At 44.7% G+C, this 26621-nt stretch overlaps 1 protein-coding gene across 1 annotated transcript in view; it reads right to left on the minus strand.

Annotated features, from left to right (window-relative positions):
• The window catches only part of miga1 (mitoguardin 1), a 118280-nt gene that overhangs the window by 36256 nt on the left and 55403 nt on the right, over positions 1–26621 (minus strand). Inside the window, exons 8-9 of the mRNA XM_087990411.1 lie at positions 21625–21722; positions 967–1088 (exon numbers count right to left, since the gene is read on the minus strand). Of these exons, the coding sequence (XP_087846537.1) occupies positions 967–1088; positions 21625–21722 (220 nt within the window). The remainder of the gene's footprint in view (positions 1–966; positions 1089–21624; positions 21723–26621) is intronic.

Below are 26621 nucleotides of genomic sequence, written 5' to 3' on the forward strand. Positions count from 1 at the left end.
CAGCACAGAAACAGATCCTTCAGTCAAACTCGTCCACACTGACCAGACATCCCAACCCAATCTAGTTCCATTTGCCAGCTAATTCCACTAATTCCACTTTCCCTCTAAACCCTTCCTATTCATATACCCATCCAAATGCCTTTTAAATGTTGCAATTGTACCAGCCTCCACCACATCCTCTGGCAGCTCATTCCGTACGCGCATCACCCTCTGCGTGAAACATTTGCCCCTTAGGTCCCTTTTGTATCTTTCCCCTCTCCCCCTAAACCTCTAGTTCTGGACTCCCACACTCCAGTGAAAAGACTTTGTCTATTTATCCTATCCAAGTCCCTCATGACTTTATAAACCTCTATAAGATCAGCCCTCAACCCCCGAATCTCTAGGGAAAACAGCCCCAGCCTATTCAACCACTCTCCATAGCTCAAACCCTCCAACCCTGGCAACATCCTTGTAAATCTTTTCTGAACCCTTTCAAGTTTCACAGCATCCTTCCATTGGTGTTTATCCAATTTAGCACCTTTTATAGAATTCACAACACTGCAGACGGAGGTCAGCTCTTCCAGCACCACTGATCCAGAATCTGGTTTCCAGCATCTGCAGTCATTGTTTTTACCTTATTCAGCCCATCAAGTCAGCACCAACCCTCTGAAGAGCATCCCACCTCATCCCTTAATCCTACATTTCCCATGGCTAATCCACCTAGCTTGCACATCCCTGGACACTTTGGACAATTTACATGGCCAAGTCACCACTCATCTTTGGACTGTGGTAAGAAACCAAAGCCCCCGGAGGGAATCCTCCCAGACACGGGGAGAATGTGCAAGCTCCACACAGACAGTCACCCGAGGCTGGAATTGAACCCGGATCCCTGGCGCTGTAAGGCAGCAGTGCTAACCACCGAGCCACCACACTAGCCATTATCTCTGTGGATTAATCAGTCAATTGTAATGGTAGAGATTAGCTTACCTTAACACCCGGCAAAATACTCTTCCATCTTCTGCCAAGTGCATCGCTTCTTCATAGATCGGCAGGTGACACCATGAGCCCAGACCGTAGGTGCTGCCTCGATTGTCTCGATGCTCTGTTAGCTGTTGGGATCACAGGGATAATAAAAAACACTCCATTGGATTCAATTCAGCTTGAATTCTATTTCCCAAGAACAAACCAATGTTCCAAATTCAGAGGATTTGAGCTTAATGTCAGCCCATGTTCAGTTGGAAACTGAATAATGCTGGGCTCACAATCCCACGACCGAGACTTAGAGTATAAAAATCCAGACTGTCACCTCTCTGCAATACTGACAGAGTGCTACTTAGTCAGACAAGATATTAAAGCAGGGCCACGTCTGTCCCCTCAAGAGATGCAAAAGATCACACTTGAAAATGATAGAAAAGTTTTGGTCAATACTTTCTCCCTCAACCAACATCAATAAAAGCATAAAAAATTAAAAACAATGTGATGCTGGAGATCTGAAATAAAAAACAGAAAATGCTTGAGAAATTCAGTGGATCTGGCACCATCTGTGGAGACAGCAACACAGCTAATGTTTCAGGATAACACGATGGCTCTGTGGTTAGCACTGCTGCCTCACAGCGCCAGGGCCCTAGGCTTGGTTTCAGCCTCAGGTGACTGTCTGTGTGGAGTTTGCACATTCTCCCCGTGTCTGTTTTGGTTTCCACCAGGTGCTCTGGTTTCCTCCCACAGTCCAAAGATGGATAGGTTAGGTAGATTGGCCATGCTTAAATGATGCGTAGTATCCAGGGATCTGCAGTCTGGGTAGATTAGCCTTGGGAAATATGGGGCTAGAGTAGTAGGAGTTGGTTCTGGGTGAGATGCTCTTTGAAAGGTCGATGCAGATTTGATGGGCCCAATGGCCTCTTCCTGCACAGCAGAGATTCTATTCTATAAATCTCTAAACGTAATATTACGTTGCAGTTAGTAGGAGCTTGCTGTGTTAGCTCCTGTAGGCTATACATTACAACAACAACTTGACTTTATTGACTGTAAAGTGCTTTGGGATATCGTAAGATGATGAAAGACTATAATGCAAGTCTTTGTTTCAGGCAAATGCAGTGGTTGGGTTATCTGGTCGGCATGGACAGGTTGGACCGAAGGGTCTGTTTCCATGCTGTATATCTCTATGACTCTAAGTGCCTTGGAGAATTCACGGCAGACTGAAACATGTGAGTCCAGCATTCCAGCTAACCTCTCTGGATGCACCCAGAGTTTCCACACACTAACAGACCTGTACCTGGTTCTGTCTCTTTTTGGGGGGGGAACGTAATATCATATTTTGCCTTCAATAAAGTCATTCATTTCATACCACACACCTGTTCTTTGCCCACAGCCCTGCAATATTTCCGTTGCAAGAACTTTCTCTCATCCCTTTGTGAAAGGCACTATTGAATTCACTTCCGTTATCCTTTCAGACAATGCATTCCAGACCATAACAATAGTGGAAACTTATTTATTAATGCATTGTCGGGATAGATCGTCTTGGTTGCTTTTTTATGATTTATTTCTACAGTAACAGGAACAATTTGAAAGCTCTGTCAGTGTCACTGATTAATTGGAAGTAACAACCAACTGGTCTATTTAAACTTCAATTTGTGATTACGCAACTTTCATCTCTCAGCTTTCCAACAGTTTCACTCGCATAAATCTAATTGCGAAAAGAAATTCCGGCTGACGGTAATTAATTTTTTTTAATTGAGCATAAAATGTGGGAGCTGCCAGCTGTCAGGAACAGCCTATCGTTTTGAAAGAGCAGTGAATGTTTATATTTAACTCAAAGTTAAAGCACTATTTTCTCTCTCTGCTACCAGTCAGACACCAGGAGCAACCGAGGCTAGAGTTAAGTGTGACAGCTGGAATGTGCAGGGTTGTATATCTGACCTCTTCCCTGTTTATCAACGAGCCAGATTCACTCTTTTAACTAGGGCGTGATTTTAATTGTTCCATCAATGATGCCTAGGCCTTTAACTTCCTAGATCCTCGGCTCTGGAAAGCTCACCTTAAACCACCCTGTTTCTCTCCCTCTCTCTGATTTTGCTATGGTTTAAGTGTTTGGTCATTTTGCTGCAATATGTCTTTATCTCACTGAGAAACTTGTTTGAAAACCTTTGTGTGAAGCTGTTTTCCCGGCATTAACGCTATGTTACAAATGTAAGCTTATTGGTAAGGGTTACACCTGAAACGTCAACTTCGGAACCGCCTGATGCTGCCTGGCTTGCTGTGTTCTTTCAGCCTCCTGCCTGTCTTCTTATTGGTAACATGGGTCATGTGTTTGCACTTTTAACAAAGAATTAGTCTGTTGAACTTTAACTCAAGGGGTTTTCAGCACAGGAATAAAAAAAAGAATGCAGAACAGTACAGCAGAGGAACAGGCCCTTCAGCCCACATGTCTATGCTTTCCATGATGCTCTTCTAAACTAATCCCATTCTGCTTGCACATGTTCCATAACCCTCTATTTTCTGCCTGTTCATGTGTCTGTCTTAATCATTGTTACCATATCCGTTTCCGCCACCTCCCCTGGCAGCACATTCCAGACAACTACCACTGTCTGTCTAAAAACTTGGCCTCACATATCTCATAAAATCCCTCCAGTGTGGAATCAGGCCATTCAGTCCATCAATTCCACACCAACCCTCTAAAGAGCATCTCACCCTGTACCAACCCTCTACGCTAGCCCTGTTATGCTGCATTTCCCATGGCTGATGCACCAACCTGCACACTATGGGCAATTTCCCATGGCCAATCCACCTAATCTGCACATCTTTGGATGTGGGAGGAAACCAGAGCACCCAGAGAAAACTGACGAAAACACAGGCAAACTCTACAGACACCTAAGGGTGGAATTGAACGCAGGTCTGTGGTGCTGTGAGGCAGCTGTGCTAACCACTGAGCCACCTCTTTAAATCTCTTTTAAACTCTTCCCCTCTCACCTTAAATCTACGCCCTCGAATATTTGACATTGCCACCCTAGGAAAAAGACCTTGATTATCCACCCTATCCATGCCTCTCATAATTTTATATATTTCTACCAGGTCACCCCTCAGCCTCTGACACTCTAGTGAAAACAATCCACGTTTGTCCAACATCTCCTTATAGCTAATTCACTCCAATTCAGGCAACTCCTGGTAAAACTCTTTTGTACCCTCTCCACGTCCTTCCTACAGTCTGGAGACCGGGACTGCACACAAAAGTGGCCTAACCAAAAGTTTTATACAGCTACAACATGACCTGTGAATTGTTATTCTCAGTGTTGCAGCCAATGAGGGCAAGCATGCCGTAAACCTTCTTCACTGTATCCACTGACATCCTCCTCACTCTCCACAATTCCATTTCATCTGCAAACTTACTAATCAAACCATTGACATTTCCATCCAAATCATTAAAAATATTACAAACAATAATGGTTCCAGCGGTGATCCCGACTGAGTAAATTAAAATGATCCACTACTAAAACCCTGTAGTTTTTACGGCTTCCATAATCTGTTTACATATGATTAGATTAGATTAGATTTCCTACACTGTGGCCCAACAAGTCCATACCGACCCTCCCAAGAGCAACCCACCCAGACCCATTCCCCTACATTTACCCCTGACTAATGCACCTAATATTACAGGCAAGTTATCATGGCAATTCACCTGACCTGCACATCTTTGGACTGTGGGAGGAAACCGGAGTACCCGGAGGAAACCCACGCAGACACGGGGAGAATGAGCAAACTCCACGCAGACAGTTGCCCGAGGTGGGAATTGAACACCAGTCCCTGGCACTGTGAGGCAGCAGTGCTAACCACTGAGCCACCCTATCTCCTGAGAGACATATAGTATAACCCCATCATATATAGTTCTTGCATCTTTCTTATTCCTAAATTCTAGCAATATTGCATTGCCGGATGAGCTCTCTAAGATGTCCTCTCTTCGTACAACTGTGACATTCTCCTTCATCATTAATGTAACTCTTTCCACCCCGTTTACGTTCCTTCCTATCATACCTGAAACATCTAAATCCTGGAACACACAGCTGCCAGTCCAGGCCTTCTCTCAACCAAGTTTCTGTCCTGGCTACCACATCATAATCCAAGCTCTGAGATCATCTGCCTTATCTGTTATTTTTCGCCTTGCATTAAAATAGACTTTTAGTTCCGCAAAGTTCATTAACCTGGCTCTGCCTGTCCTTCCTACAGAAGAAGGGCTGATGAAGGGCTTATGGCCGAAACGTTGATTCTCCTGCTCCTCAGCTGCTGCCTGACCTGCTGTGCTTTTCCAGCACCGCACTCTCAACTCTGATTTCCAGCATCTGCAGTCCTCACTTTCACCTGTTCTTCCTTCTAGGCTTACATGATTTGGCCAATCTCATCAAACACTCGACATGCTGACCTACTGTTTTGGTTTCCCCTACCATGCTAATTTAAACCTTCTCTAGTGGCACGAGCAAACCTCCCTGCCAGGATATTGGTGCCCCACCAGTTTAAGTATGACCTGATTTTCTTGCACAGGTCCCTCTGACCTGGAAGAGATACCAAAGATCCAGATAAGTGAATCTCTTCCTCCTCCACTAACTCCTTCACCTCGCATTCAACTATATAATTATCCTACTTCTCGCCTGCCTTGCACGTGGCATAGGAATTAATCCTGAGATCACAACCTAAAATGCTGATTTTCAACTTCCTACCTAATGCTCTGAATTCTCTTTGCAGGACTGCATCACTCTGCCTCACTGGCTTGAAGGTAGAAGACAGAGGGTGGTGGTGCATGGTTGCTTTTCAGATTAGAGGTCGTGGAGTGCCACAAGGTTTAGCTGCTTTTCATCATTTCTATAAATGATTTGGATGTGAACATAGGAGGTATAATTAGTAAGTTTGCAGATGACATCAAGATTGGAGGCGTAGTGGACAGCAATGAAGGTTAACGGGATCTTGATCAGATGGGCCAATGGGCTGAGGAGTGGCAGATGGAGTTTAATTTAGATAAATGCGAGGTGCTGCATTTTGGAAAAGCAAATCAGAGGAGGACTTTTCCACTTATTGTTAAGGTCCTGGGGAGCTTTGCTGAACAAAGACACCTTGGCGTACAGGTTGATAGTTCCTTGAAAGTGAAGTTTCAGACAGGTAGGATAATGAAGAAGGTGCTTGGTAGAAATGACGAAAAGCAGTGGACCTACCACTGATCCTTGCGGAAATCCAAGCTTATCCAATCTCTCCTTAAGACTTGTTGAAACTTACAGCACAGAAGGAGGCTCATAATTCCCATGGTAACCCTTCAGAAGTCCCAACTCACCTCCTTTTTGGATGAGATCTCAAGCCAAGTGTCCATTCATCAGCTCAAGTTGGACGTGAAAGACTAATTGAAAGGAGAAGGAGAATGCTGAAAAATGTGTTGCTGGAAAAGCGCAGCAGGTCAGGCAGCAGCCAAAGAGCAGGATCTGCTGCACTTTTCCAGCAACACATTTTTCAGCTCTGATCTCCAGCATCTGCAGTCCTCACTTTCTCCTCGGAGAAGGAGGATTCCCGGGACACAGGATTGCAATATTCATGTAGCCAAGATCAACAATAACAGGTCAGGAGGAATTTAATTAAGGTCATGAGAGATTCAGTTACAAGATGGAAAGCTGTAAGGTGTCCTGTGAGACCTCCTCCTGGGAAAGGCAGCCATACTGTTTTGCCACAAAGCTGGGTGGGAGGACGAACTGTAAGCAGGTGCAGAGATGCTTTGGTGACATGGATATGTTGAACGAGTTGGTAAATGCTGGGCGGATGAAGCATAACGTGGATAAATGTGATGACCTGTCATTATCATGTTGCTGCATGTGGGATCTTGCTGTGTCGAACTGGCTGCAGCATAGGCACCATCCCAACAGTGATTATAGGTTGAAGAGTATTTCGCTGGTTGAAAACCATTTTGGAAAATCGAGAGCATGGTGGAAAGTGCTTTATCAGCGCAAGTTCTCTTCCTTCCTTGGGGCTACTTTGTGGGTTTTCAAGAAGCGAATATAATTGTTCCACGGAGAGCAGGAGAAATTCCTTGACTGGTGGATTGTTTCAGATACTCTTTCCTAGTTGTACAACACAGTAACCAGAAACAGGTGATGGGACGTCAAATTCAATTGAAAACTGACCCACTGCTAAATGTAGACATATCCAGTCAAATTTCAGAAGCTAAACAAAGCACAGTGTATTTCAAAACCTTGACTAATGTAAGTAAACGCCACAGGAAATATGCGCCCTGTTTGATTTCCCTCTCGACACGGTGAAGACAGAATAGCGGCGCTGAGATGACAACATGCATCGTACTCATTTCACTAACGCTCCAAACTCAATGAGATCTTTCAAATGTGATTCCTGAACCCTCAAGCATTGGCAAAGGGGAGATCACAGGAAACCGATGCACTGTCTGTCCCCCACCACCCCTAATCGATCTTTGTATTTGTTGACTTATTGCCTCTTTTTAGCAACAGAAGTAGGCCATTCAGCCCATCAAGCCTGCTCCACCATTTAATGAAATCACGGCTGATCTGATTTGATGATCCTTAACTCCACTTTCCTGCCTTTTCTCCATAACTCTTGACTCCCTTACTGATTAAAAAGCTGCCTATCTCAGCCTTCAATGATCCAGCCTCTACTCCAGATTCTGCCATCAGGTCTGAACTTAGGATCCTAAAGCATCACCTGGCCTTCTGAGAATGAGAATACCACTACACCAGCAGCTCGCCCATTGCAGCAACATACCAATGAAGGGATGGTTTCTGCAATGACCCCCTTTCAATCTGTTGCTCACGAATAATGTTGAGACAAAGAGGGCAGCTAACACCAGGATTGCGTTCCTCTCCACGGAGACTGAGTCTAGTTTGAGGCTCAAGTCTTGTGTGTTGTATTCGTTGCACCCATTGTGGCCTACTCTACATTGGAGAAACCAGATGCAGACTGGGTGACCACTTTGTGGAACACCTCTGGTCTGTGCACAAGCGTGACCCTGACCTTCCCATAGCCAGTCACTTTCACACAGCATCCTGCTCACATGCCCACTTGTCTGGCCTCAGCTTGCTGCACTGCTCCTGTGAATCACAGCATGAACTGGAGGAACAACATCTCATTTTCACACGAACTTACAATCTTCTGGGCTCAATAATGAGTTCAACACCTTCAAATTGTGAATCTACTCCCATTCCTTCCCTTTCTTTTAGCTTTACTTGCTACTATAAAGCATAAGAGCAGAAATTTGGCCTTTCAGCCCATCAAGTCTGCTCCACCATTAAATCATGGCTGATAGGTTTCTCAACTAGGAGAAAGTGAGGACTGCAGATGCTGGAGATCAGAGCTTAAAAATGTGTTGCTGAAAAAGTGCAGCAGGTCAGGCAGCATCAAAGGAGAAGGAGAATCGACGTTTCGGGCATAAGCCCTTCTTCAGGAATGAGGAGGGTGTGCCAAGCAGGCTAAGATAAAAGGTAGGGAGGAGGGACTTGGGGGAGGGACGTTGGGAATGCTCTAGGTGGAAGGAGGTTAAGGTGAGGGTGATAGGCCATAGAGGGGGTGGGGGCGGAGAGGTCGGGAAGAAGGATGCAGGTCACTTTAACTCCCCCCTCCCACTCTGCCAAGGACATGCAGGTCCTTGGCCTCCTCCATCGCCAGACCATGGCAACACGACGCCTGGAGGAAGAGCGACTCATCTTCTGCCTAGGAACCCTCCAGCCACAGGGGATGAATGCGGATTTCTCCAGCTTCCTCATTTCCCCTCCCCCCACCTTTTCGCATTCCCAACACCCCTCCCCCAAGTCCCTCCTCCCTACCTTTTATCTTAGCCTGCTTGGCACACCCTCCTCATTCCTGAAGAAGGGCTTATGCCCAAAACATCGATTCTCCTGCTCCTTGGATGCTGCCAGAGCTGCTGCGCTTTTCCAGCAACACATTTTTAAGCTCTGATAAGTTTCTCAACCCCATTCTCCCACTTTCTCCCCATAACCCTTGATCCCCTTGACAATCAAGAACCTATCTATCTCATTCTCAAATACTCAATGACCTGGCCTCCACAGCCTTGAATGAATTCCATAGATGCACCAGTCTCTAGCTGAAGAAGTTTATGCCTATCTCAGTTCTAAAAGGTCTTCCCTTTACTCTATGTTACAATATCCTCTCTTCCTTCCCCCCACTCCAATGGGACTGTCTGTTCTTTCCAGTCTGGTAGTTAGACACACCATTGTTCTACCATTCTCCCATTCTGATCACTTAATCTGAACTACCAACATTCTTTTTCCCCCAGCACTCTGCCCTACTGTATAAATGCTGCCCCTTTTACACCAGCTATAATGAAGAGTTCTCTAGACTTGAAACATTAGCCTGCTCTCTCTCCGCGATGCTGCCTGACTTGTTGTGATTTCCAACACTTTTTGTTTTCAGCTGGGGCTTCAGGGGCTGCGTTAGCTGTGGCACTTGTTCGTGCCTGGAATTAAGATCGTTAATTGTAAGTGAACACAAGCATTTTGATGCATAAGGGCGGCACAGTGGTTAGCACTACTGCCTCACAGTGCCAAGGACCCAGGATCGATTCCAGCCTCGGGCAACCTTCTGTGTGAAATTTGCACATTCTCCCCGTATCTGTGTGGGCTTCCCCCCACAGTCCAAAGATGTGCAGGTCAGATGACTTGGCCATTCTAAATTGCCCATAGTGTTAGGTGCATTGGTCAGAGGGAAATGGGTCTGGGTGGGTTACTCTTCAGAGGGTCGGTGTGGACTTGTTGGGCCCAAGGGCCTGTTTCCACACTCTAGGGAATCGAATCATATTATCATTTTAATGTCTCCTTTCAAATAGACAAGGCCTTTGGATTTCAAGCTAGGTACATGATATCCTGATGAAGGAGCAGCGCTCTGAAAGCTAGTACTTCCAAATAAACCTGTTGGACTATAACCTGGTGCTGTGTGATTTTAAACTGGGTACAGTTTGCGTACATTTCCCTCAGGCCTCACTTACATTAGTCCAGGTTTTTAAATACACGGTGTTAGTCAAGCTTCTGAAATCTGGACAGATTTTCTACATTCAGCCTCAGTATAAAAATGGCACAGGTCAGTTTTCAATTGAACTTGACATCATATCACCTGTTCCTGGTTAATGTGTTGTTTAACCAGGAAACAGTATCTGAAACAAAACTGACACTCAAGCAAATCTGCTGCTCTCGGTGGAGCTGTTACATTTGCTGGAGTGCTCACTAAACCTGAGCACAGCCAAAGAGTTAATACCTTTATCAAGACTGTGCACCTTAGTGAATTCAGCTCATAAATGGAACTTCCCCGGGAAAACGTTCATATTCACGGGGAGAAAGTGAGGACTGCAGATGCTGGAGATCAGAGCTGAAAAATGTGTTGCTGGAAAAGTGCAGCAGGTCAGGCAACATCCAAGGAGCAGGAGAATCGACATTTTGGGCATAAGCCCTTCTTCAGAAGGACTTATGCCCGAAACGTCGATTCTCCTGCTCCTTGGATGCTGCCTGACCCTGCTGCGCTTTTCCAGCAACACATTTTTCAGTTCATATTCACGGGGCAGGCTGCTACTTTTTACAGGGGGTCCTCCGAATGTGTTTAAGGAACAGTGAGTTCTCAACTGCGCATATCGAGGAGGTCACTCCTTGATATGCATATATCAATGTGTTGATATGTGTAGAGATTCCCAGGCATGTGTTAATATTTACAAGGATTGCCTAGGGTTGTGTTTCCAAGTGAGTCTCCAAGACTGCATTTGCAAGGCCTCCTTCAGGGTGTGTGTTGATATTTTTGAGGAGTTCATGGGAAGGTGTTGATATTTTGATTGGGGTATTTCTAAGAATGTGTCAATATGTACAAGGGTTCCTCAAAGCGATGAAAACCTCGGGACTAGAGCCCAAATTATCAGTTTACCTCTGCCAAACAAATGCCTTTTTGCTGTCAAAGGAGTGGAGGTGCTTTGCCCACCTCACAGGGGACACATGGTACCAGTGGCCATCGTCTCTAGACTGAAGCATTCCAAACGTCTCCTGGCCAGCTTCCCACCTGTCACCCTCCATGAGCTTCAGCCCATCCAGAATGCGACTGGACATACTTTAACCCACAACCAGATCCTGTTCAGCCAGTGCCCCTTGTGCTTGCTGACCAACACAGGCACTCAGTCCAGCAAACCTCTTATTAAAACATTCGCTGCTTTCTTTTTCACTCCCTCCACCGCCTCAACCCCCCCCTATTTCCGACATCTCCTCCAGCCCTACGACCCTGTGAGGTCTCTGCCCTCCTCCACTTGCACTTCCCTGGTTTTAATCTGTGGCTGGGCCTCCAATCCGATGCTCCGGAATTCTCTCTCCCTAGACATCTCTACCTCCCTTTCCTGTGCACCTTAAAATCTAACTTTAGGTCACCCCTTCTACTACCACCTTATGTGACTTGGCAGCAATTTCTGTCTGGGTTAGGCTTGCATGATGTTCTATTGTGTTAAAAACACAAGATGTCATTGAGGACCAGTACAGAAAAATTAGGAGCATGACCCCTCCCACCCCAAATTAACAGTATAGAGAAATAGTCAGAACGTTCAGACTAGACAGTCAATACAGCCTCTCTGATTACCTCTGGGCTGCAATTATAAATTTAGCAAGCTGCCAGCAGCCATCTGTTAGCAGATAGCAGGGATTCCTGGGCACCATGTCCAGTTTCTTAAATAGACTCAGAATGCCTTTCCTGCTTTTGTTACTTGATTCTTGCTTGTTAAAAATTAGCTTTTAATTTGCAGGCAATGCTGGCAGCACTAGCGTTTATTGCCTGTCCCTGGCTACCTACTTACAACCGAGAGGCTAAGGGATCGTGTGGTGCAGAGATACTATCCACACCTCGAGGTTCGAGCTCCACCTGTGCCAGAAATGTGTTATAAAATCTCTAAACAACTTGATTAGGAAAATATCTACAACTGAGAGGCTCACTTAGCCACTACTGCCTCGCAGCATTGAGCCAATTTTGTTTTTTCTATTACTGGAGTTACTTATGGATACTGGTGGCTAGCTTCTCTTGTGATGATGCTTCTCCCTGAACAAGCTTATGTTGTCCTTGCGTATTTTTCAGAGGGGTCATAAACACAGATTTTCCGGGAGGTCTGGTTTGGGTGGGCTTTAGGCCAGTTTGATTCTAGCTAACAGGTACTGCCTCAGGCAAAAGGTTTTAAGGTTTAAACAAAATACTTGTATATTGAAAGGGGAGTGGCCAGTTCTCCCAGTTCAGCTGTTCTCTGGTTTTGGATTTTAGCAGTCTTGCTGTTCAGAGCCGCCAGTCAGTTTTTGAGGCTGCTGGTCAAAGAAACAGCTACATGGAAGAGGGTGTTCCATGCTGAATCTCTCTCTCTCTGTCTCTCTCTCTCGCTCTCTCTCCTGTAAGACCCTGTGTTGTACCTTTTTTGCCAACACAGTGTTTATGGGGATGTTGCAAGTATCTGAGATAGCATCATTAAGTTGGGATAGTCTGGTGGGTTTTTAAGTAGTTAAGTTATTCTATATTCTGTTCTCTTGTGTTTGTGTTTTATTTGGTAATCTTGCAAAGAGATTGCTTTGTTTAAAACTAAGTGTTTGGGCCACCAAATCACTCCTGGAATGTCCACTTTACACCTGCTTAAAACAACTTGAAAAGTTATGGTCTGGCCTACTTACTTGAAATGTTTTGAGGGGGTCTGGCCTGGTCCATAACATCCTTTCTGGAGAGTATTACTTCAGGTTTTACAACAGAAGGGCTAATGTAGCCACTTTTACTGAGAGCAACTTTTAATTTCTGAGACCAGGTTTTAAAAACTGACTTCTAATTCTCAACCTGTCATTTATGCTTCCATGGATTATTATACAAATTATACTGCGGATGTTGGAAATCTGAATCAGAAAACGCTGGAAAAAACTCAGCAGGTCTGGCAGCATCTGTGGAGAGAGAAACAGAGTTAACATTCTAAGTCTTCAGGGTGTAGGTTTACTCGCTGAGCTGTAGGTTTGATATCCAGACGTTTCATTACCTGGCCAGATAACATCATCAGTGGCGACCTCCAAGTGAAGTGAAGCTGTTGTCTCCTGCTTTCTATTTATATGTTTGTCCTGGATGGGGTTCCTGGTGTTTGTGATGATGTCATTTCCTGTTTGTTTTCTGAGGGGTTGATAGATGGTATCTAGATCTATGTGTTTGTTTATGGCGTTGTGGTTGGATTGCCAGGCCTCTAGGAACCAGTACAACCCATGGACAAAACCAACGTCATCTACAAAATTCCATGCAAGGACTGCCACAAACATTACGTAGCGCAAACAGGAAGAAAGTGAGCCACCAGGATACACAAACACCAGAAGACACGACCAGGATACACAAAAAGACACGACCCTCTCTCCCTCGTAGCCCTACACACGGATGAAAAAAACCACCATTTCGACTGGGACAACACATCTATCCTGGGACAGGCTAAGCAAAGACATGCCAGAGAATTCCTAGAGGCCTGGCACTCCAACCACAACGCCATAAACAAACACATAGATCTAGATACCACCTATCAACCTCTCAGAAAACGAACAGGAAATGACATCACCACAAACCCCCGGAACCCCATCCAGGACAAACATATAAATAGAAAGCAGGAGGCAACAGCTTCACTTCACTTGGAGGTCACCACTGATGATGTTACCTAGCCAGGTAATGAAACATCTGGATATCAAACCTACAGCTCAGCGAGCAAACCTACACCCTAAACCTCAACCTGAGCTACAAACCTTCACAAACCTTGCAAAAATTCTAAGTATTCCTCAGAAGTCAGTTCTGTGTTTGGGTTATTAGCTCAGTCACATAATCACAACACTCACTGTATAATAAGTACTTTGGAACATTTTTGTTTCGACTTTTGGTTATATTAGGTACAGTTAGGCTACCTTAAAATTCCAACTAACTGGTCAACGCAAACCACTGCTTATTGGAAGTTGCCAGATGAGGCAGTGACAGAGGAGAATGAAAATTTTAATGTGGCTCAGACCTTTGGCATAATGAAGTTCAAGCTATGTTTCATTGTATTTAATGGCTGTGTAAATATGGCAAACCAAAAGGTAAAGTCAGAGTCCTACCAGACTATTAGACTACTCTCACATTAGAGCAAACACATTAGGTGGTGGTTTAACCTGAGGGTCACTATGCCTCAGGTGAGGGGGAGAGACTGGGAATGAGAATCTTTTATGATAACCTCAGCCAGTGCAGAAAGTGAACTCACTCTAATAACATCACATCGTATTGCAAACCAGCCATCCAAGCCAACTGACCTGACCTATCTAACGTAGGAGTGAGCTTAATTACTATTGGAAAAAAAATGACTTGTTTCTGAGTTTCTCCATCTTGCACAGTTTCAACAACTGTTTGGTGAGTTAACTTTGGCCCTAAACGGTGGGGGGGTTTCATTTACATGAAAAATGATAAAATCAAAAGAAACAGAGATTGTAGGATTGCTGGTTAGTGAAGGGCTTGATTGTTACCAGAAAATAAAGGAAGGAACAGAATGTGTTAATGTCAGATTGTACTAAGGAAGCATAAAATTGCAGGGCAACTCAATAACTGAACAAACTTAGAGGCTTTGTATCTTATTGAATTAAGCATTCAGAATGAATTATTTTTGATCAGTTGGGTCAATGGACTGAAGAGTGACAGATGGAGTTTAATTTGGATAAATGCGAGGTATCGCATTTTGGTAAAACAAACAAGGTTAAGACTTATACAGTTAAAATTAGAACCTTGGGTGGTGTTGTAGAACAGAAAATCCATGGGTTTCAGGTACATAATTGTTTGAAGTTTGCATAACATAGAGATAGGGTGGTGAGGAAGGCATTTAGCATGCTTGCCTTCATTGCTCAGACTTTTGAGTATCGGAGTTGGGATGTTACATTGAGGTTATACTGGACAGATGTTAGTGAGGCTGCTTCTGGAATACAGTGTCCAGTTATGGTTGCTCTGTTATAGAAAGGATATTATTAAGCTGGAGAGGGTTTAGAAACAATTTACCAGGATGTTGCCAGGGACGGAGGGCTTGAGTTATAATGAGAGGCTGGGACTTTTTTCACTGGAGCACAGGCCATTGTGGGGTGACTTTATAGAGGTTTATAAAATCATAACGTGTATAGATAAGATGAATGGCAAGTGTCTTTTCCATAGGTAGGTGTTTCAAGGCTCGGGGGCAAATTTTAAGGTGAGAGGAGATAGATTTAAAGACAACATGAGGGACAATTCCTTTTTACAAAGAGAGTAGTTCGTGTGTGAAATTAATGCCCAGAGGAAGTGGTGGATGCAGGTACAGTTATGACCTTTAAAAGACATTTAAATAAATACATGAATACAAAATGGGTGGAGGGATATGTGCCAAGCGCAGGCAGGTGGGACGAGTTTAGTTTGGGATTGTGGTCAGCATGGACTGGTTGGACTGCTTCCATGTATGACTCCATGACTCTACAAGGGAGATAAACTGATAGTGCAAATCGAGCTAAATCAAAGTCACAAGGATTTTGAACGACTTAAAGGGGGGTTGGGGGAGAAGGCTCAGCAGAGGTTATTAAAGTTTCCAGAACAAGTAATAGGGCAGACAGTGTGGAAGAGGTCAGGAATCTATCTACAGGCTCAGCAGATAAGGGGATGGCTATGAGAAGGGGGTGGGTAGCAGTCAATGTTTAGCAAAGAGATGGCAGATGGAATGTAATGTGGGCAAGTGTGAGATTGTGCACTTTGGTTAGAAGAACTGAGGCATAAACTATTTTCTAAATAGGGAAAGGGTTCAGAAATCTGATGCACAAAGGGACTTAGGATGCTTTTAAGGGTTAACTTGCACGCTCAGTTGGCAGTCTGGAAGGCAAATACAGTGTTAGCATTCATTTCCAGAATACAAGAGTAGGCATGTGGTATTGAGGCTGTATAAAGCTTAGGTTCAACCATTTTTGGAATAGGGTGGGCCCCATATCTAAGGAAAGAGTGGCTGGCCTTGGAGGGGGTCCAGAAGAAATTGACAAGAATGATCCCGGGATGAAGGGTTTGAAGATTCTGGATGAGGGGGAAATCTGATTGAAACTTAAAGAATACTGAAAGGCCTGGATAGAATGAATGTGGAGAAGATGCTTCCACTAGTCAGAGAGACTAGGACCCAAGGGCACAGCCTCAGAGTGAAGGGATGACCCTTCAGAACTGAGGTGAGGAGAAATTTCTTCTGCAAGAGGATGGTGAATCCCTAGGACTCATGGCCTCCGCTGCCCTCTGTGGCAAAGTCTTTGAATGTTTTTAAGACATTGATAGGTTCTTGATTAGTAAGGGGATCAAGGGTTACAGGGAGAAGGCAGGAGAATGGAGGTTAAGAAACATATCAGCCATGATGGAATGATAGAGCAGACTCAATGGGCCAAATGGCCCAATTCTGCTCCTAGTCTTGTGGATGAGCTGTTGTCATGAAGAAAGCAACAGAGAGGTATAGGAATACATTCAAATATTGCATATTAGAACAAAAAGTCTGGGTACTTGGCAAACCTATGTCCTTGTTGGGAATGCACAGTGGCCTCACAGCACCAGGGACCTGGGTTTGATTCCAGCCTCAGGTGACTCTCTGTGTGGAGTTTGCACATTCTCCGCATATCTGTGTGGGTTTCCTCCCACAGTCCAAAGATGTGCAGGTTTGGTGAATTGCCCATGCTAATTTCCCCATAGTGTTCACGGGTGTGTAAGTTAGGTGCATTAGTTGGTGGTAAATGTACAGGAATGGGTCTGGGTGGGTTACTCTTCGGAGGGTCAGTGTGAACTTGTTGGGCCAAATGGCCTGTTTCCACACTGTAGGAATTCTATGGTTCTCTGTACTTTTCAGCATCATTTGCTCCTGTCATACAAGTTCTTGTGATTGCTTGCAATCTGGCACTCTTCTGCTTGTCCTAATGTGTGCAAGATGAAAAATAATGTGTCTCTTTTCAGAGGCCTATAGACTTTCAAGTAGTAAAGGTAAAGGAGTAATGATGGATGGAGGTGGGGCCCAGGGAGAGAGGGAGAGGGAAAGAGACAGAAAGAGAACAGCAGGTGGGCAGGCAAAGAGATGGATTATAGGGAGCCAGGGAGGAAGAAAGAGTGATAATAGAAACTACTGGTGGGTGAAAGTGGCTTGGTTGTGATGAAAGCAAACCATGTGATGACAGGGCCTGGTGTGTTGGTGTGGGGAAGGACATGGGAGAAGGCACTCAAGCTTAAAAGTTATTGAACTCAAGATTAAGTCCAGAAGGTTACAGTGACTGCAACAGAAAATGAGGTGTTGTTCTTCCAGCTTGAGTTGAGCTTCGCTGGAGTAGTGCAGCAAGCCTCAGATAGAGATGTTGGCCAGAACAGGGTGGCATGTTAAAATCTTCGAGGAGAAAGTGAGGACTGCATATGCTGGAGATCAGAGCTGAAAATGTGTTGCTGGAAAAGTGCAGCAGGTCAGGCAGCATCAAAGGAATAGGAGAATCGATGTTTCGGGCATAAGCCCTTCTTCAGGATGGCAGGCAACTTGAAGCTCAGGGTCATTTTTGCAGACTGAACATAGGTGTTCTGCAAAGCAGACTATGCTTTGTCTCCCTGGTGCAGAGAAGAGCACATTGTGAGCAGCGAGTATAGTAGACAAAATTAATTGAAGTGCAAGCATTGCACTGCTTCACCTGCAAGCTGTGTCTGGGGTGTCGGATCGGAGGAGGGAGGAAATAAACGGGAAGGGGAGTGGACCAGGGTGTCCCAGAGGGGATGGTCCTTATGAAAGGCTGACAAAAGGAGGGGAGGAGAATTGTGTCTGGTGGTGGCATCTCACCGGAGGTGGCAGAAATGGCAACTTTTGACCCTTTTGGATGTGGAGGCTGGTGGGATATAGGTGAGGACGAGGAGGACCTATCGGTGTCCTGGAAGAGAAGGTAAGGGGTGAGGGCCGAAGTGCGGCGCATTTGTCTGACATGCTCTGGGCTCTGTTAACCACACTGATGGTAAATCCCTGTTGAGGAATAAGATGGATATTTATGAGACCCCCCTTCCCCGCAGAAGGTGGCATTATCAAAACAGAGCCGATCGAAACGGAGAAACTGGGAGACTGGAGTTAAGGGCCAGAACAGTAACCCTGCTTTCTCTCCAATGATGCTGAGTTTTACCATCAATATCTGCACTTGTTTCAGATTTCCAGTGCCTGTAGGTCTTTGTTTTTGGGATTGGCACTGTTCTCTGCATGCAAGAGGAATCCTCTAGAAGGCTGTGTTGCGTGCTCGATGGCAGATATCAGGATATCTGCTCAGGGCAGGTGTAGGATCCAGTCATCATGGTCCATATAGGTACCAAAGACATTGGCAGGATGAGGAAAGAGGTTCTCCATGTTCAATATGAGGAGTCAGGCAAGTTAATAATCCATGGATTATTACCTGGTCCATGTGCAAATTGGCAAAGGGAAAATAAGATTAGACTGACTCAGGGACAGAGGCAGGAGAAAAGGGTTCTGGTTCATGAGGCGCCAGTAATGGGGAAATTGGGGCTGTACTATTGGGATGATTTCCATCTTTTTCATTCGTTCATGGGATGTGGCCAGTATTATCTACCAGGCCCACTGTCAAGGAAAGGCCGCCAGCATTCTCAAAGATCCATCCCACCCTCGGAAATGTTTTTCTACAACCTCTACCATCAAGGGGACAGTATAGAAGCCTAAACACATGCACCAGCCGGTTTTGAAACAGTTTCTCCCCAACTGTTGTTAGAATACTGAATGGACTCACAAACTCTTAACATTCGCCTGTACCTGTGTCTTTGTTTTTGCCTGTTTACCTATTATTTACTATCTATGCTACTTAACTCTGTGATCTGCCTGTATTGCTCGAAAGAGAAAGCTTTTCACTTTACCTCAGTACACATGACAATAAATTCAATTCAAATTCAAATGTATTGCCCATCTCTAATTGGCCTGGGGCAGTTAAGAGTCAACCACATTGCTGTGGGTCTCAAGTCATATGTAGGCCAGACCAGAAAAGGATGACAGATTTCCTTCCCTAACATGGTTAGCACTGCTGCCTCACAGCGCCAGGGAAGTGGGTGACTGTGTATTTGCAGCTTGCACTTCTCCATGTGTCTGCGTGGGTTTCCTCCAGGTGCTCTGGATTCCTCCCACAGTCCAAAGATGTGCAGGCTAGGTGGACTGGCCATGCTAAATTACTCATAGTATCCAGGGATATGCAGGCTGGGTGGATTAGCCATGGGAAATGGGAAGTTACAGGGAGAGGCTGGAGGGCTGAGTCTGGGTGGTTTGCTCTTCGGAGAGCTGGTGCAGATGTGAAGGGCCGAATGGCCTCTATCTGCACTGTAAGGATTGTATGATTAAAGGACAATAGTGAACCAGATGTTTTGTTTTATGACAATTGAGAGTGGTGACCATTAGGCCACTGTTTGAGGAGCCCCATTATGAGGGAAGTAGAGATTCTTAACTTATATTGTTGGGCATGGAACCAAATTTGGGAAAATATGGTAAACTAAAGAGTAGAGGCAAGGTAAGAGACAAGATATAAATACAAGAAATCACAACAGATTTTACCAGAAAAGGATAGAAAGTGCAAATTTAACAATAAATAAACAGATAAGGCTTGGGATTACAGAAATAATGAAAGGACCAACCTTAAGGCTCTGTATCTGATTGCACATGGCATTCCAAACAAAACGGATAGCACAAATCAAAATAAGTAAGTATAACCTGACAGCCATTACAGAGACATGGCTGGAGGATGAAGAAGATTGGGACTTGAATATTGAAGGGCACTTGACATTTAGGAAGGATTGGCAGCTAGGAAAAGATAGAGTGGAGGTCCTATTAATTAATGCTATCTTAGCACAATAGCGGGAGATGTCTAAATTTCAAGAAATAAAGTAAAAGTATCTTGCGTAGAGATGAGAAATGCTGAAGATAAGAAGTCACTTGTAGGAGAGGTGCACTGACCCCCTCAAAGTAACCACATGGTAGGATAGAGTCAGTGAGATGTACAGCATGGTTGGAGAACATTAGAAGATATAATAAGCTTCTTAGAAAGATACGGTAATGATCATGAAGGCTTTTAACCTACATATAGAGTAGGAAATCAAATAGGCAGAGGTAGCTTGAATGAGGAGTTTATAGAATATTTTCAGGTTAGTTTCTGAGCCAAACAGAAGGCAGGCTATACTAAATATAGTATCTTGCAATGAGAAAGATTTAATTACTGATTTTATGGCAAATAAATGTGACCGTCAACAGACTGAATTTTATATTCAGTTTGAGGGAGAGAAGAATGGGGCTAAGACTAGGCCTTTTAAACTTTTAAAGGGCAATTATGAAGGATGCAATTAGACCTAGCTAAAGTGAATTAGCAAATTAGGTTACCAGGTAGGTCAACAGAGATACAACAGCAGACATTTAATGGGATATTTCAGAATATACAGAATAGTTACATTTCAAAAAGAAAGAAAAATTCCAAGGGAGAACCCACTATCCAAGGTCAAACAAACAAGTTAAAATCACATCAAACTTAAAGAAAAAGCCTATAATTGCACGAAGATGGGTGACAGGTCAAAAGACTGGACACTATACTGGATAGTAAATAATAACTTAGAAGAGGGAAAAATTAAAGCCTGTGTGAAAAGTAGAAAAATATAAAAGCAAGCAGTGTTTCTAAACATTAAGAAAAGTTAACAAAGCAAGCATTAGTCCTACAGAAAGTCATTTTCCATTATTAATTCGTCAAACACAAAGATTTATGGATGAAATGAACAAGCATTTTTCATCAGGTTTCACTGGAGAGGTTACAAGAAACATCCCAATAGTTGCTGCAAATATGGAAAGTGAAGGGAGGCACAGAGAGACACACAGAAACACAGAGTGACACAGGGAGAGACAGAGAGACAGAGGGAGGCAGAGAGACTGAGAGACACAGGGAGACACAGGAAGACAAACAGAAACACAATGACACAGGGAGAGACAGAGAGAGACACAGGGAGCAGAGAGAGAGAGAGAGACATAGGGAGACACATAGAAACACAGAGTGACACAGGGAGAGACAGAGAGACAGAGGGAGGCACAGGGAGCAGAGAGAGAGAGAGAGAGAGACATAGGGAGACACAGGGAGATAAACAGAAACACAGAGTGACACAGGGAGAGACAGAGAGACAAAGGGAGGCACAGGGAGCAGAGAGGGAGAGATAGGGAGACACAGGGAGATAGAGGAAGACACACAGGAACACAGAGTGACACACAGGGAGACACAGGGAGACAGAGGGAGGCAGAGAGTGACAGACAGGGAGATAGAGGGAGAGACACAGAGAGATAGAGGGAGAGACACAGAGAGAGAGAGACAGAGAGACACAGGGAGATAGAGGGAGAGACACAGGGAGATAGAGGGAGAGACAGAGAGACAGAGACAGGGACACAGAGGGAGACAGACAGAGAGACACAGGGAGACACAGAGAGATAGAGAGAGAGAGACACACAGAGAGATAGAGATAGAGACACACTGGGAGACACTAAGGGAAACACCGAGGGACACTCAGGGACCTTCTTTTAATGTTGGGAGATAAAGTCAGTCGAATTGTAGAGAGGGGTGCTGCATGCATTCGGAACGTACTCACTTCAGCTGCTGAGACAAAAGAGTCTGTCGATGCGATGCTGGTGGTGTCTCTCAGACAGAAGTCTTCGGTGTCTCTGACTGTGATGTCAGTTTCCCTGTCTGTATAAACAGGAACAATCAGATTGGATCTGAGCATTTACACAAGCGAGCTGCAGTGATGCAGACTACAATACAACTCTTCAGTTTACTTTTATTGACCAGGATATGAATGTCACTGACAGGTCCAGTGTTTATTATCCATCCCCAGTCGCCCTGGAGAAAGTGGTGATGAGCTGCCTGCTTGAACCACTGTAATCCATTTGTTATATTTATGGCCATTCAACCTTTGAACTTGTCCTAGGAGAAAGTGAGGTTTGCAGATGCTGGAGATCAGAGTCTAGAGTGTGTTGCTGGAAAAGCACAGCAAGTCAGGTAGCATTCGAGGAACAGGAAAATCAATGTTTCGGGCCGAAGCCCCTCATCAGGAATTCCTGCTCCTTGGATGCTGCCTGACCTGCTGTGCTTTTCCAGCAACACACTTTTGAACTTGCCCTGCCAATCAATTAATTCATGTCTGATCTGCTTCCCTAAACTTGTGTTAATGTCAAGACTTCAACATCAAATAAAGACCAGGCAATGTAAAGCTGTCTACTCAAATTGGACCTTGAGTATCGCTGCATCATGTCAAACCAGTCACCCTACCCAGTCAAATATTCTTTATCAGCCAAAGGACCGTATGATCATAAGAAATAAGAACAGGAATAGGCCATTTGACCCATCAGGCCTGATAGGCCATTCAATAGGATCATGGCTCAATCCAATTTCCTGCCCTTTCCCCATTACTCTTCATTCCCTGACTGGTCAAGAATCTATCTATGTCTGCCCCTTCTCACAAGGAGATCCAAAGACTCATAACCCTTTGAGAGAAGAAATTTCTCCTCATCTCTGTCTTAAATTGACATCCCTAAGAGACCATGGCCTTTAGTCCTAGATTCTCCCATGAGGGGAAACATCCTCTCAGCATTTGTCCTGTCAATGCCATTAAGAATGCCAAATGTTTCAACAAAATCACCTTTCATTCTTCTACATTCAAATGAGTGGAGTCCTAATCTGTTTAAGCTTTGCTCATAAGACAATACCTCCATCCCAAGGATCATCCGAGTGAATCTTCTCTGAACTGCCTCCAATGAAATGACATTTTTCCTTAAATAATGGGACCAAAACTGCTCACAGTGCTCCAGATGTGTTCTCACCAGCATCTTGTACAATTGCAGTAAGAGTTCCCTATTCTATACTCCAACCCCCTTGAAATAAGGGTCAACATTCCTTTCAGAGAGTTGCTGGAGAGTTAGAGTCGAAAAACGTGACGCTGGAAAAGGCACAGCAAGTCAGGCAGCATCTGAGGAGCAGGAGAGTCAACATTTCGGGCGTAAACCCTTCCTTCCTACTTACCTGCTGCACCAGTGTGCTAGCTTTCTGTGTGTCATGCACAAGTCTCCCCAACTGCCTTTGCATTGCAGCTTTTTCTCCAGTTGCAAGATTGTTATAACTAATAAATAAAAGATTTCATCGATTCAAAACTGTCTGCATGATGTTTTCTACCTGGCAAATGTTCACAGAGATTTATCCATCATGATTGGAGACTCCAGGCCAATCAAAGTACAGGTTGTTTCTCAGAGGAGTCCGAATAGCGAATTGGTAAATGTGAGGCGCACAGTTGAGAGAAGGTTTAATCAAAGAAATTATGGCGGTTGAAATGGATTTCAAAGGGCAATACTTAACTCGCCTTTGAACCAACTGAGCAATTCTTCCAGTCAAATCAAACTGCCAATGCACATAAACCAGATGGGAGCAAAAACTTCTAGCCTTCATCCCAAGAAATAAATACGTTGTAAACTAGTCTTATTTGATATTGTCAGAGGCTGGGGATGCAGTGACCTTGTACTCTTTTCAATAAGAGAAAGGAAGACTTGCATTATTCATTGGTGTTTACAGAATACACGCAGGACAGGGGTCTCATAGAAACCCATAAAATTCTGAGAGGATTAATGCTGGAAAGATATTCATTCCCATTGACTGGGGAGATCAGCATCAGGGGTCACAGTCCAAAGATATAGGGGAGCCATTTCGGGCTGAGATGAGGAGAAATTTCTGAGGAAGGGCCACTGGACCCGAAACGTTAACTCTGCTTTCTCTCCACAGATGCTGCCAGTCCTGCTGAGTTTCTGTTTTTGTTTCTGATCTCCAGCATCCGCAGTTCTTTCAGTTGTTTTTTGTTTTGAAATTTCTTCACCCAGAGAGTGACAGGAAACTGCAGAGGTCAAAACACTGAATGTTTTCAAGAAGGAGTCAGATTTCATTCTTAGTTCTAAAGAAATCAAAGGGCGTGGGTGACAGTGGGGACAGGGTATGAGTTGGATGATCAGCCATGACCATATTGAATGATGGAGCAGGCTTGAAGGGCTGAATAGTTAATTTTCGATATTTTCCTACTTCCTATGTTTCTATATTTACATAGCACCTTCCAATTTACATGCCATGAGGTCATTTTGTTTTTAAGTGTAGTCACCAGTGAAATGCAGCAGCTAATCATTACGCTCAACTATATCATACACTAACAATATCACAACAACCATATAATCTATTATTTGTGACATTAATAAAGGGATAAATATTGGCCAGATTACTGTGGGAAAACTACCCAACCATGACTCTTCTTTGAGCTAACACCAGGGGTGGCACAGTGGCTCAGTGGTTAGCACTGCTGCCTCAAGAGCACCAAGACACGAGGTTCAATTCCAGCCTTGGGTGACTGTCTGTGTGGAGTTTGCACATTCTCCCTGTGTCTGCGTGGGTTTCCTCTAGGTGCTCCGGTTTCCTCCCACAGTCCAAAGATGTGCAGGTCAGGTGAATTGGCCATGCTAAATTGCCCCTAGTGTTAGGTGCATTAGTCAGAGTGAAATGGGTCTGGGTGTGTACTCTTCGGAGGGTCAGTGTGGGCTTGTTGGGCCGGAGGGTCTGTTTCTACACTGTAGGTAATCTAACTGAGCAAACTGTTAACATTTTATCTGAAAGGCACCAATTTCCAAAACCCCTGGACTTGCATGGGAACCCAGAACCATGTGAGGACAGTGAGCTACCATTCTAACCACAGCCATCAGATAAAACATTCAAAATTAGAGGATTTAAAAAAAGATGATTAATCAAAACCATCACATCTCGAGGGCAATTGCAGGAAAAATCAAATACTGCAGAGGCCGGAAAATCTGCAATGAAAGCAGAAAATGCTGGAAATGCAGGATGCAACATTATCTCTGGAAAGCAGAACAGAGTTAGCGGGAGGATGGTCTGAGTTTTCTGGGTGTCTCAGACCCACATTGACTCCTTGGAGGAATACCGCACTGACTCTTGGAAGGAACATTAATGTTGACTTGGATGGTATGGCAACTCAGCAGGTAGCAGGGACCCAGGTTCGATTCCAATCTTGGGTGACTGTGTGGAGTTTGTACATTCACCCTGTGTCTGCATGGGCTTCCTTTGGGTGCTACGGTTCCCCCCCACCCCACAGTTCAGAGATACGCAGATTGGGCGTATTGGCCATGTTAAATTGCCTCTGGGATGTGCAGGCTAGGTGGATTAGTCATAGGAAATGCAGGGCTACAGGCATAGGGTAAGGGGTAGAGACTAGGTGGGATGCTCTTCAGAGGGTCAGGGCAGACTCAATGGGCTAAATGGCCTCTTTCCGCATTGTCGGGACAACACCAAACATTACACCCAATCCTCCAGGTCTCTGACTTTTCATCAGAACAGGGGAAAGATGGAGGTGCAACTGGTTCTGGGCAAGGGACAGAAAGGATGAGGATTAAAGGAACCATCTGTGTTTGGGTGAAAGACAAGACACATTAAATGACAGAAGTGCTATTCGCCCAGGGTCACTGGGAAAATGGGCAAGAAAATAAGAGACAATGTTGTGCCTAGAGCAGGTGTGCTGCTGCCTGAAAGCAAAAATAAGAGCGAAGCCAAGACAAGCAAAGAAACAGAAACAAGGGATTCAGAGGCTGAGGGATGACCTTATAGAAGTTTATAAAATCATGAGGGGCATGGATAGGGTAAATAGAAATTTCCGCAGGGTAGGGTTGTCCAGAACTAGAGGGGATAGTTCTAGGGTGAGAGGGGAAAGATTTAAGAGAGACCTAAGGAGGAACCTTTTTCATGCCGAGGGTGGTGCGTGTATGGAACAAGCTGCCAGAGGATGTGGTGGAGGCTGGTACAATTGTACATCTGGATGGGTACATGAATAGGAAGGGTTTAAAGGGATATAGGCCAAGTGCTGGCAAGTGGGACTAGATTAATTTAGGATATCTGGTCAGCATGGACGAGTTGGACTGAAGGTCCCGTTTCCGTGTTGTACATCTCTATGACTCAGTGAGGTTATGCTCCATTTTGTGAAGCTGCTGTTAGGGATGGTCCAATTGCACCTCTATCGTGCACTGCCCCTTTAGACTTTGGAGCCAGCACTACCTGCTCACACTCCTGGAAGTGAAAAGGACCCTCACACTGAGTGAAGGAAGCCTCAGTTAAACTGTAACTTTCACTGTGCAGGTCACTTGAATGCATTTCACAACATCAGGGAGGCAGGATTAAATCATATCGGAGATGCATTTACATTATATCCAAGTGGACAATAAAGCACATCACTGAGCTTCCTGCTGCTACAGTGGGCGGCTGTCCAGTTCTGCTACCACTAACTTCACCACTCACGGGCCTGTCAGTGGCAATCCGATACCTGGCCTCCTGCTAAGTGAACTGCTCCAGTGGGCTCCAGCTCTTGGACTCAGACGCTCATCGGTTCAAGTCTCACTTTGGGCCTTGGCAGAATAATCTCAGCCAACAAGCTAACACAGTGCTGAAGGAGTGCTGCATTGTCAGTGGTGCTAACCTTTCAATGGGTGTTAAATCAAGGGCCCATCTGACCTCTCATCTGGACGCAGATGATACAGTAGCATTATTGTGGAGAAC

Source organism: Chiloscyllium plagiosum, unplaced genomic scaffold, assembly GCF_037043375.1.
Source record: "Chiloscyllium plagiosum isolate Xiang-an unplaced genomic scaffold, Cpla_swu_hap1 HiC_scaffold_9, whole genome shotgun sequence".
In the NCBI taxonomy this organism is placed as follows: domain Eukaryota; kingdom Metazoa; phylum Chordata; class Chondrichthyes; order Orectolobiformes; family Hemiscylliidae; genus Chiloscyllium; species Chiloscyllium plagiosum.